At 28.4% G+C, this 12,173-nt stretch overlaps 1 protein-coding gene across 1 annotated transcript; it reads left to right on the top strand.

Moving 5' to 3' along the window:
• The first annotated feature begins 252 nt into the window (after positions 1 to 252).
• Positions 253 to 1,615, top strand: LOC105847619 (hydra actinoporin-like toxin 1). The gene is made up of 2 exons (XM_065800398.1): positions 253 to 466; positions 953 to 1,615. Exons 1-2 carry the CDS (start codon positions 462 to 464, stop codon positions 1,530 to 1,532), a joined length of 585 nt encoding a protein of 194 aa, XP_065656470.1. The 5' UTR covers positions 253 to 461; the 3' UTR covers positions 1,533 to 1,615.
• Positions 1,616 to 12,173: the final 10,558 nt, after the last annotated feature.

Raw genomic sequence — 12,173 nt, 5'->3', positions numbered from 1 at the left:
GCACATTTTTGTGCGTTGTTATTAGAATTCAAGTGAAATCGCGTTACGTAAAATCTTTATCTGCGTAAAAGTAGAAACTCGTATTTTTGCGACATCGCGTTCAGAAAATTTTTATTAACGGTAAATAACAATTTGTTAGTTTAAATAACACACGCCATAAAATTAGTTTTCCTTTGGGACTTTAATTTTTTTCATTATCGATTTTAACGCCGAGGTTTATCATATAATTTGTATTAAGAAGTTGTCATTAATTTTTTTAATTTAAATCTAGCTCTGGTACTATGAAACAATTACTAAATAAATAACGATTTTTGTTTATTTTTCCATCGGGATCAATATGCAATCATAAATTACAAATCTTTTAATAAAGTAGTAACTTGGGATTTAATCAAATTGCATTTATATATCCATCATTTTTGAATACATGTTAATGAAATTTCACTAACGTTGATATATATCTTATGAAGTATGTCATCAGTTTAAATTGTGTTTCAAATTTTTTTTAGTTACAATTGTTAATGATATTTAATATTGGTATAAATTTATACTAATTTAAAAATTTGGATTTATAAAGTTTTATAATGAAAATTTATTTAGTACATTATACTACATATCTATAAATGTATGAGTGTATTTATGTATGCATGAATGTATGCATTTATTTATGTATGTATGCATGTATGTATGTATGTATGTATGTATGTATGTATGTATGTATGTATGTATGTATGTATGTATGTATGTATGTATGTATGTATGTATGTATGTATGTATGTATGTATGTATGTATATATGTATGTATGTATGATGTTAAAACATTAAACAAAAATAAATGACATATTAAATAAATATATATTATATTAAACATATATTTATGTATATATTATGAATTAAAATTATTATATATAAGTATAAACAAAGTGATATACATTTTACACCAATTATATTTTAGAAATACTAGAAGTTCGACTATGCTCGTGTATATATGTTTCGTGAACTTACTTCTACCATTGTCTGTTGGAGCAGCCAGTGGGGCAGCTTTAGGAGTTATAGCAAAGGTTGACGCAGATGCTGCTTTACAACAAATTGATGATGTTTGGAAGGGAAATACTAGAAGGTATTGGAAATGTGCCGTAGAAAACAGATCTACTAAAACTCTTTATGCTTTAGGAACAACACAAAAATCAGGAAGCATGACTACAGTCTTTGCTGATATTCCTCCAAAAAGTACGGGAGTGTTTGTGTGGGAAAAGTCTAGAGGAGCTGCAACAGGGGCAGTCGGCGTTGTTCATTACAAATATGGCAACAAAGTTCTTAACATAATGGCATCCATCCCTTACGACTGGAATTTGTATAAAGCTTGGGCTAATGTACGTCTATCGGACAACAAAGAAAGTTTTTCAGATTTGTATAAAGGAAAAAATGGTGCTAAATATCCTACTAGAGCAGGAAATTGGGGTGAAGTTGATGGAACAAAGTTTTACTTAACTGAAAAAAGCCATGCTGAGTTCAAAGTTATTTTTTCTGGATAAGAAGATTCGAAAGCTAGTTATGAAATATAATTTGTATGTATTAAATTAATACTTGTTGCTCTATTAAAATAGTATATACAATATTTACAAAGTCTTTTTGTTCCCATTCCTATTTAATTATTAGGGGGTCATTTTTCGTTTAACTATATATATTAATGTAAATCATACCTTAGTTTTGTGTGACACGTGACAATAAATCGACATTTTTTTCTCTTTTTGTTTCTGGAAATTTGCCTTAAACTTCTAATATTTATGAAAACTTGTCCAAAAATAATTTTACGTCAGCCAAGAACCAAGAGGCCGTGCGTCTATTTTTTGTATTTCCGAGAAAATCAAGTTTTAAAATTTATTTTGTCAAGACTTACTGCCAGAATGTCTGACTAATTTTTTTAAAATTTTAAAAGCTGTATTATTCTTAAAACTAGATTTATTGGGCATATACTCCATTGATTGTTGAACATTTATTGATAATAATCAGAAAAACACAAAATGTGGACAAACGACCTCTTGGTTCTCGGCTGACGATTAAGATAAATAGTGCTAATATATAGAAGAGTGGAGTAAGAAAAAAACAAACTGTTTTATCACTAAGCCCCGTTTACATAGTAAACAGCAAGAAAAAGTCATGAAGTATTTTATTAAAAATGTTGAATTATCTTTAATTTGTTGGGAAGTCGCAAAAGAACCAGCAACAGCAGCACGTTTTGTTGATAACTATTTTCACAGAAATTTTTATTATCTCTGCATTTTAATTGAAACATTTACATCAAACTCTTTATATTTAGAGATTCAAATTCTTTCCTACAGTGATTTTTGTAATTGTTTTGTTTTTAGTTGTATTTTGATAGATGTTTTCATTAAAATGGTCCACAATATTGGATTTGATAAGAACTTGGCTTTAAATTAGTTCTTGGAACAATAAAGTTATTAATTGAAAATTGAGTAGGTTATTTTTGATTGATTTTACTAAAGTAAGACTGAAATATATTAAGTTCATGCTTTGTTTTAAACACGAAAAGTAAAACTTGGTTAATAAGTTTATAGACATTTAAAGCTTTAGGTAACCCCTCAAATGAGGTTCTCAGAAAAGAGTTCTGTGTGCACCAAATATAGTTGTGGAAAAAATAATAGTAGTGTGCTAAAAATTAACGGATCAACTAGTTTTTTTGTTAAACAGTTACTTTTAATGCAAATTTAATAATGAATTCAAAAATAATAAGAGGTAAGATGATTTATCCGACAAGGACAATTTTTTTTATTTTTGCTAGTATTTACAATAACTTTATAATTACAAAAAAAGGTTGGACATAATAATAGTAGTATTTAGTGTTTTTATGTTTTACTACAAATAAATGTTTAACCGCATGTCCCCTATTTTGAATAGTTTTTTCCCGATTTGGAACAGAGTTAATCAGATCATAATAACGTTTAAAAAAGTATTTCCAAGCACCCTGAAGAGAACGTCGTATAAATTCGTCTTAACTTCTTGGTTTTTCTTTAGAAACTCTCTCTATGACATCGGTTCAAAAATTTTCGATGGAATTGAAGTCAGATGGCTGAGCAGGTCAATCCCCTTCTCCACTAACCAATTTTTTACCTTACTACTGATATGTTTTCGATTGTTGTCTTGAATGAAGACCCATTTTAGCAGGATACCTTCTTTTGCATAAGACAACTTAGTTTTCAAATAAATGTATTTTTCCATAGTTCCATCTATCCTATAGATGTAGGAAAATATAGCTTGCCTTCTTACTTATACCTGGCATCTCCTTGACCCAAATAAAACAGTTTTGGTTTCATTAAACCATAAATTGTTCATTTTGAAGCAAAAGATTCAACAACATCATCAATACCGCTAGGTTGAACTTCTTCTCACCTCTAAATTTATTTCATATAATAATAGATGCTGCTTAAATATGTTATGTTTTTGTTTTGGAGAAATCTTAAGTAGATTAGAAATATTAAATCTTATCATTTTATACCCTATTTACCCCCTAAAAGTGACAAAGTTACCCCCTTCAAGGTTATAATAACAGAGTAGCACATTTCAACTGTTTATCATAATAATTTCATTATTTACCACTGTACGTCCAATCTTCTCTTATATCATATCTTATGACCAACTTGGTTTAAAGGCACTCTGAACAGCCTCCTCTGCTTGTTCAGCTTATGATCCTAGAGAACAACAATTAAATTTTTACAAATGGGAAAGTATGTCAAACAATTATATGCACTTTCTATGTAACAATCATCTCTGCATTTAAATATATTTTTGGAGGTCAGAAAATGATACAATAACCTTTTCAATAGCTGAAGCAACAGTGCTTTCTAATTCATATCCAAATATGCACTCCTTAACTTTCAAAAATATTCTAAGACAATGAACAATTGGTATTTGATTATTTTGAGTCACTAATACATCTCTCTCTAAAATATCTACTTTTTCTAGAAGTTTTGTGGCATTGTTACCTTCAAAGCCTATCCCATGATAACCTCGAAGTAAGATATAATCTTCATTGAGCCAATTTGTAAACAGAGGCCAATGATCTAAAAGTAGTCTACAAAGTTGTGTCACAATCCCCCATAAAAAGATGTAATTCTAGCGGTTGAACTAAGGTGTTGGAACTAAGTGATTAATTTTATCTTTAGGATCAAATAAACAATTCTAAGATTAATTACACTTTTAAAAATCTTTAACCTGCGATCGCTTTGCCCTATTTTCACCAAACATTTTGTACTAATAACTAAAAGAACCTAATTGGAACACCACTTTCTAGGGAATATTCACTTTAACACAAGAACGAGATGATAAACCCAAGATGTTGTTAGCACATTTTAAATCAAATGCAAGATGATATGCAACATCATCTAGATTTAATCTACTCAAGGTTTTCTACAGACTTCCATTGTTTTCAAGCATCTTCAACAACAGCAAGAATAAAATACTTCTAAACTTTACTGTCAATGTATATCTCATTTTTAATGGCCTTATCAAAGACATTTACAATTACTTTAAGAAGTCCTTGAGCTTTATAGATGGGTACACCTACCATACTGGAGTGAGGATCTGAGCATCTTTCCATTATAATACTAAGAATAAATTCAGGTGTCATGTATAAATACTATATCTCTTGTTACAGTTTCATCCTTGCAAAAAAAATTGTCTTGTTCTATTTTATATTTAGAATCAGTTTCTCGTTGTAATGATGTCATCATGCTAGTTACATAGTTCTCAACAACAGTAGACAATCCCAGTTTTTTATGCAGACTTGATATTTTTTTGCTTGATTTTTTGTTAACTCTTGTACAGAAGTTAATTCCAGCAGTGTTTGGAATCTGATTGGAAAATTTTCTAGAAGATTTATTATTTTTACTTCGAAGCACTTTGTTCAAAGCTCGCATCGCTAAGATGTAATTAATAAATAATTGAGCCAAAATGCAAGGGTTTGGGAAGGTTTCTTGGTATACTTCTCCTAATAAAAATTTTCTCAACTAGCAAAAAGAAGTATTTCATTTTAGGGCATGTTGTTGTCTAAAAATTCAACTTAAGTTTAGTATGTGCTCTGTATGCTCCCACTTCTGTGAGGCATGAGTACTGTCAATTAAAATAGTATAATTACTGTTTTAATTGACATTACTCATGCCTCATATATTACTATTAATAATTTATAATTAAATTATACAGTTTGTAAATAATTCCTAAAAAATTGGCTATTTAGAACAACATTTTAAAACGGATTCAATAACTAGATTTAATCGATGATCGCTGCACCAAACATACATGGCTTTTGGAGCCCTTTCAAGGGTTAATGTTTTTAGATCTGATTTAGAGTTTGAACTTTGTTTTCTTGGACGTTGCAGAAATACTAAAGCATACTGTTGAAAGAATTTCATTTACTTCATATCTTGTTGGAGTATGCAACTAGATTCTGAGTTGAATTTTCAGAACACGGTATTTATAAGAGACCTAATTTGACAATACTTTATTATACATACCTTTAGTTCTATAAATAATATATTATATATAATTTGGGGTAGGGAAAGGTTTCTGCAGCAAAACGAGCCTCAAGGTAAAAATATCACCAAGGAGAAGGAAAACTATGTTATAATATCCCCACTATAATGTTGTGTGCATATGTGGTAACAATTACATTATTTGCAAATTGCTTTATTTTTCTTTCAAAATTTTTGTGAGCATTCTTAAGTGACAGTTAATGTAGTTCAAAACTTTGTAGGTTAGTCGTTTAAAGCAAATTGGTGGGCAGCTTTGTAGGTCAGCTGTTTAAAGCAACTTGTTGGGCAGTCATCTTTGCACCTAATGAGTTAATGTATGAAACATGTGCAAATATAAGAAGTTGGAAAGCAAAGGAAACAAATTGTTTAATCAGAATTTATCATAAGGTGATTCCAGGTATGCATTTCTCTAATATTGATCACACCACCACACACATCAGTTATTTACTTTTGAGACGTTTATATGAAATTTATTTGGATATAGAACTTTTTTTTAAGTTGGATTATTTTTAACTTTAATGCAATGACATCGCAAACGGCGGAAAAAGGAAAAAAAAGAGATAAGGAAAGCCGAAGGAAATTTTTTTGAAGAATAAGAAAGATTAGTTAAAAATTAAAAAAAAAAAGAAATTTTTAAAAGGAATTAACGAATTAAAAGATTGAAGAAAAACAAAACATTCACGAAAATGAATATAAGAATAAAAGAACAAACAGATTTAATAAAACAAAAACAAAACAAAAAAAATCAATTAAAAGTAAAGTATCAATTTAAAAGAAAGAAGTTTGAAAAAAGTTCGAAATAATAATAGAAAAAACTAATTAAAGCGTTACCAATTTTTCTACACCTTTTTTTTCGGCAAAAATAACAAAAGATTAAACACAAGATTATTATTTTTTTATTTTATTTTATTTTGTAGAAGTTTTTGTGTTTACATTTTTGTTTTGTAGTTTTTGCTTTCATTTTGTAGTTTACGTGTTTGCCTTTTTGTTTGTGTAAAGATTGATATTATTTGTGTTGTTGTTGCTAATTATTTTTATTTTTGTCCGCTGTTTTTCTATTTTACCACATTTTCTACACCTTTATTTCGCCATAAATAACACATAAGTTTTTGTGTTTCGCCTTTTCGCTTGTGTATAGTTTGTATTTGTTTGTGATGTTTTGCTAATTATTTTCATTTTTGTTTGCTGTTGTTATTGAGAGTTTTCATTTTTGTTTGTTGTTGTTATTGAGAGTTTTTATTTTTGTTGTTGTTAGTGAGAGTTTTCATATTAGTTTGTCTTACTATTTATTATTTATTATTTTTTGTCTTATTTTCTTTTAAATTAATTTAATTTACGCATGCTTTTATTTATTATTATTGCTATTAATTTTTTATTTAGGTGTCACTCCAATGACTAGTTTTTAACTATATGAGTGACACCTAACCTATTTTTCTTAAATAATATAAAACTTGTAATTTTTAAATTTTTGGTTGAATAAATAATAATAATAATAATAATCATAATAATATTAATAATATATATATATATATATATATATATATATATATATATATTATATATATATATATATATATATATATATATATATATATATATATATATATATATATATATAATCTTTGATTTATTTTTTTATTTTTTATTTTTTTATTCTTAATATCGATTTTTTTGTAATTTATTTTTTTCAAATTCTTATTTACCTTTTAGCAATCAGAGTATAATCTTGTTTTATTATTATATTGTTTTTATTTTTCTCAGCAGAAAATTCATTCGTTTTATATGAAAAATTACAGGTACAACAAATTCGATGAATGAAAAATTGAATGAAGGCAAATTACTTCTTTTCATTTGTTTATATTTTTTATTGTATGTAGAATTGTTTTATTAAAATTTTAAGTAGATTTTCTAGTATTGCTTATTTGTTAGCTTAAAATTTTTCAGATCAAAGCTAACAAATAGCAATACTAGAAAATCTACTTGCTAAATTAGTTGGCGACTCACTAAGTAAGATTTGTGTTAAAAACATGTATTTAAAGATAATTATTCAATATTCATAATCATTATTCAAGATTTTGTTTATTTCTTTATAGCTAAATTTGGTGTTGCTAGCTGTTATGGGAGAAAATATCAACTGATTCATGAAATAAAATTTGAAGCGTGCTCTTCGTAAGTTGGAAGCAGATCTATGACTTTGAACCTTTTACTTAATTGATATAAGGATGATATTTGAACAAAAATACAGCATTTATTACAAATATAAAATGTCTATGTCAAGAACTAATTTACTGACTAATGAAACCATGTAATTTAATACGTATGAAACATTTTCTCGATATTGAATTTTTCTTCTTTGAACGAATCCAAAAGCTCGCAACTTTAAAACATAATTGTTGCAATAAAGGAATATTGGTTGTTAAAAAATGACTTAGATGGCGTTATTAGTATGCTTTAAAGTTACGTGACAAATACGACCATAAGTCACGTTCTTTGGTCATAAGTATGGCCTAAATATCACATACCAAAAGTAACTTAAAAAGCGCGTCTATACGTAACCTCTTTTGGACATTACATGCTATGAAATGTACAATGAAGTTACATGTGGACGTGCTTATCACGTTACTTTTGGCACGTGAAATCTAGGTTACTTTTTGGTCTCTTTGAAATTCATGGAGACGAAAAAATCACCTAGATATCACGTGCCAAAAGCATTGTGAAAAACACGTCCATAAATCACGTTTTTTGATCATTTCATGAGGACCAAAAAGTCACCTAAATGTCACGTGCCAAAAGTAACGTTAAAAGCACGTTTTTGTCACGTCGCTGTGCCTGCTGGGATCATAATAACTGTTTCCAGAGAGGATTAAAGAACTTGTCTCATCTTTCTCATTGACTCACACTGCCCTGAACGGGTAATTTCAATAGGTATAATTTCAAAATTATTTTATCAAAAAAAACAACCAATAATGGTAGATTTCATTGCTTTTAAGATAAATGCTTCAGTCTTTTATACTATTTTAAAACTTAAATTACTCACTCTTCTGGCCGACTTCAGATTTGTGTTGCACTTGAAAAACTTATACAAACTATATTTGTCTGAAGAAAAAAGGCGGTCTTTATGGCCCACTATGAACAGCACATTTTATTAATCGATAATTATGCATTTTCGTTTTTCAAATAAAATTTCTCAATTTCTAGTTTTTAACTCATAATCAATTTTTACTGATATTTCATTGAATAATTACTAATAGTATTTTAACTATTTATAAAAGTCAGAAAAAGTTCTATAAATAAAATGCTAACACGAATAAAACGACAGCAAACATCAGCAAACATGTTATTTTAATTTGGCAGATCTAAATATAAAATTAGGAGATTCCGCAATTCAGCACAATAGTACTATAGTATTGTTATAAGATTGGTATACCAATGTTGTAACTTGCAATGCTATTAATCAATTTTATAGTTTCCCCATTAAGTATATTTTTTTGAAAGATAATGTGTTAAGAAATGGTTTAGGCTTAAGTTATATGGCAATATTTCTCAAAATTTTATATTCAGTATATTTTATATGGGGCTTTCAATTTAAAATTACTCCTAGAAATTTAACGATTGATTTCTTTTTAATAATTGTTTTATTAATATGGAGATTGGGTAACTTTAGAGGAACATATTATTTTTACATTGTTTGTAAATTAACAAAGTTTCTACATTTAATGAGAGAAAAAATAATAGTAGAATAATCTACTATTATTTTTTTGTCGGAATAAAAACGATTAAATTTATCTACATACAATATAACAATTAAAATATTTAATGCTAAATATGGTTCGTTTATAAACAATAAAAATAGTAGTGGTCCTTAGATTGATCCTTGAGCACGCTACATCTAATGTGTTTTACTGTTTCATTTTTATTTTTCTTCTATAAATTATGAAATTTGTTTTGTTTGACAGGTAATCTTCAAGACAAAATAAGTTTTTTTTTTTTACTCCATTGAATTAATTTTTTTTAAATCTTATGCTTAACAGTGCAAAAGGCGTTTCGACAGATCAATAAAACTCCTAATGTAAAATAATAATTATTGAATGCGACTTTTTAGTTATTTCAATTACTACGTAATTAGTTGAGTTGATTTTTTTAAGCCAACTTTTTTATAACTATTCCATGCTATTGTATTCAATAGCATTGAATACAATAGCATATTGTATTCAATAGCATTGAATACAATAGCATATTGTATTCAATAGCATTGAATACAATAGCATATTGTATTCAATAGCATTGAATACAATAGCATATTGTATTCAATAGCATTGAATACAATAGCATATTGTATTCAATAGCATTGAATGATTATAAAGTTTATTTTACACAATATGTTCAAGAAATTTTATAAAGCAAGATAAGACGAAATTAGGTCTGCTATTTCAAACAATGGTTTTGTTGCCAGTTTCAAAAACCGAAGTGGTTATGATTTCATTAAAAAAATAATTTTTATGAAAGTTCAAAAATATGAAAAAATGACGATTGAGTGATATCAAAGACGGACTTAACTACATTTAAGCTTTGTTGATGCTTGGACTTTTATTATTTTTTAGACTTAAAACATTCCTCATCTCGCTTTGGTTTAATCTAGATTTTTTTATTATATACTTGGAGGAGTTTTAATCGCCAAAGTATGCCAAAGTTTGTTAAGAATTTTTTTTTTATCATAAATTATTTCCCATTAACTAAAACTTTTTGCTTCTGCAACTATTTGTTTAATGGTATTTCACGTTTTTTTTGTTAAGTTAGTTTTGTTTAACAACTTTGTATAATGTTTTTTGAAGTTTGAAAACATTTTTTGAAGTTAGACTTTGCTCATTTTCTTTTCTCTTAACCACATCAATTTTTCTTCAATCTTTTTTTCCGTTCATTTGGCGTTCCGTCAACACAAGTTTTTTCACTTTGTTAGCCATATTTCTCTTTAGTTTGTCAGCCATATTTTGAAAAGAGTTCTCAGTGACAAAAATATCATTAACGTATGTAGATATCTCTTTCCTCACCTTTTCATCTAGTTTGAGAATAGAGTTCACTAAGGATATCATAATTGTTGGTACCACATTAAGTTCGAATCTAAGTAGCGTTAGACAGTACCGTTTAATCTGAAACATCATTATGTAATCCGGCTACAATACTTTATCCACTTTCAATGGCTGAAGGTCTACCCTTTTGCCTCTAATGTCTCAATTTCTCCGCACAGACGCCTCTTGAGACTACCTCAATCTCTTGAGACTACCTCAACAAATCTATTAGCTCCTCTCTAGCACCAAGCAAACTTTGTTCTTATTTCGTTAAACCACTGCTATCAGTGCCACTGCCTTCATATTTCAACAACATCAATTACTACATCATGAGCCATGATATTTACAGATAGAGATTTTTTTCATCTCTCTATATCTATTTTACTTTCCACTCCACTCCTTCAGAAATTGCTTTATGATCTCGCTTTTTGATTTTAGGTGCTTTTTTTTCATTTTCTGATTAAGCACACACATTCCCAAAAAAAATTGCTTGCCCAGTTAAAAGGATAGCAAGTGTTCCATGTAACTTTAATGAACTCATCCTAAGCATCACATCTGCTCTAAACGGTTGGGAGCTTACTATAAGAATTGATCCAAATAATTTGTTGAGTGTTTAACACAACATCGAACTTTTTGCCCAAACTTTGTCACTTTTAAATTGCTCAGCAGCACAAGTCGGTCATCAGAAACTAATTTTCGAAGGATGATTGCCGTTAAACATTCAGTATCCACAATAGCGTTTACGGTTCTACCATCAACGTTTATTTGAATGACAACAATCGCGCTTTATCAATGGTCTCTTGAAAGCAACTTAGCACACACCAATAGCTCTCCGATTCCCGTTTCCCTTCTAATGGGTACTATTTACCTCCGCATGACGATAAAAAAAACCAATTCGATGCATTTGAAACATCACATTTAAACGATGCATTTAAATTATATTGTAAGGAGCTATGTAGGGTGCTACTTAGCTCCTTACAATGTAATTTAACCTCTGGCAGTTATAGCATATTGTGGATTTAGGTAAACTCGTTTTCACAACGTTTTGACAAGTGGTGGTCACAGTGACATTCATTTACGTCGCATCAACTCAATTCAGAACAGATTTTACATTACATTGGCAACATTACGTCAATAGTCTAAATACGTCAATCTTCTAGAACGCTACTTCTGGCAATCAAAAATTAAATGCAAGCCACACCCTTTTATCTGATAACTTCATCAAGTACGCCAAATGTTTCAGATCTGCCAAATAAACATCCTTTCTATTTCCATAGTGCATTTTTTTTTGCCAAGTTTAATTATATTTCAAATAAACCCTCAAATATCATTATTAAAAAAACTTCAATATACATTTTATTCCTACTGGGTTAAAAACTATAAAAAAATGTCCTAAGAGAAAATAATGTAATTAAAGCTTCTAACAATTTCTACCATTATTTCGAACCAAAGCAATTACCATTATCTTCGCTAACATTTTCAGCATCAAAAATAAATAAGTAATTGTCCTCCATTTAAAAAAGTAAAACTTAAAATATTCATGAAAAAAAAGTGTTATATT

This window comes from Hydra vulgaris, chromosome 06, assembly GCF_038396675.1.
Source record: "Hydra vulgaris chromosome 06, alternate assembly HydraT2T_AEP".
Classification (NCBI taxonomy): Eukaryota; Metazoa; Cnidaria; class Hydrozoa; order Anthoathecata; family Hydridae; genus Hydra; species Hydra vulgaris.
The sequence above is the reverse complement of the archived record's forward strand: the minus strand, read 5'-3'. Positions and strand labels throughout refer to the sequence as shown.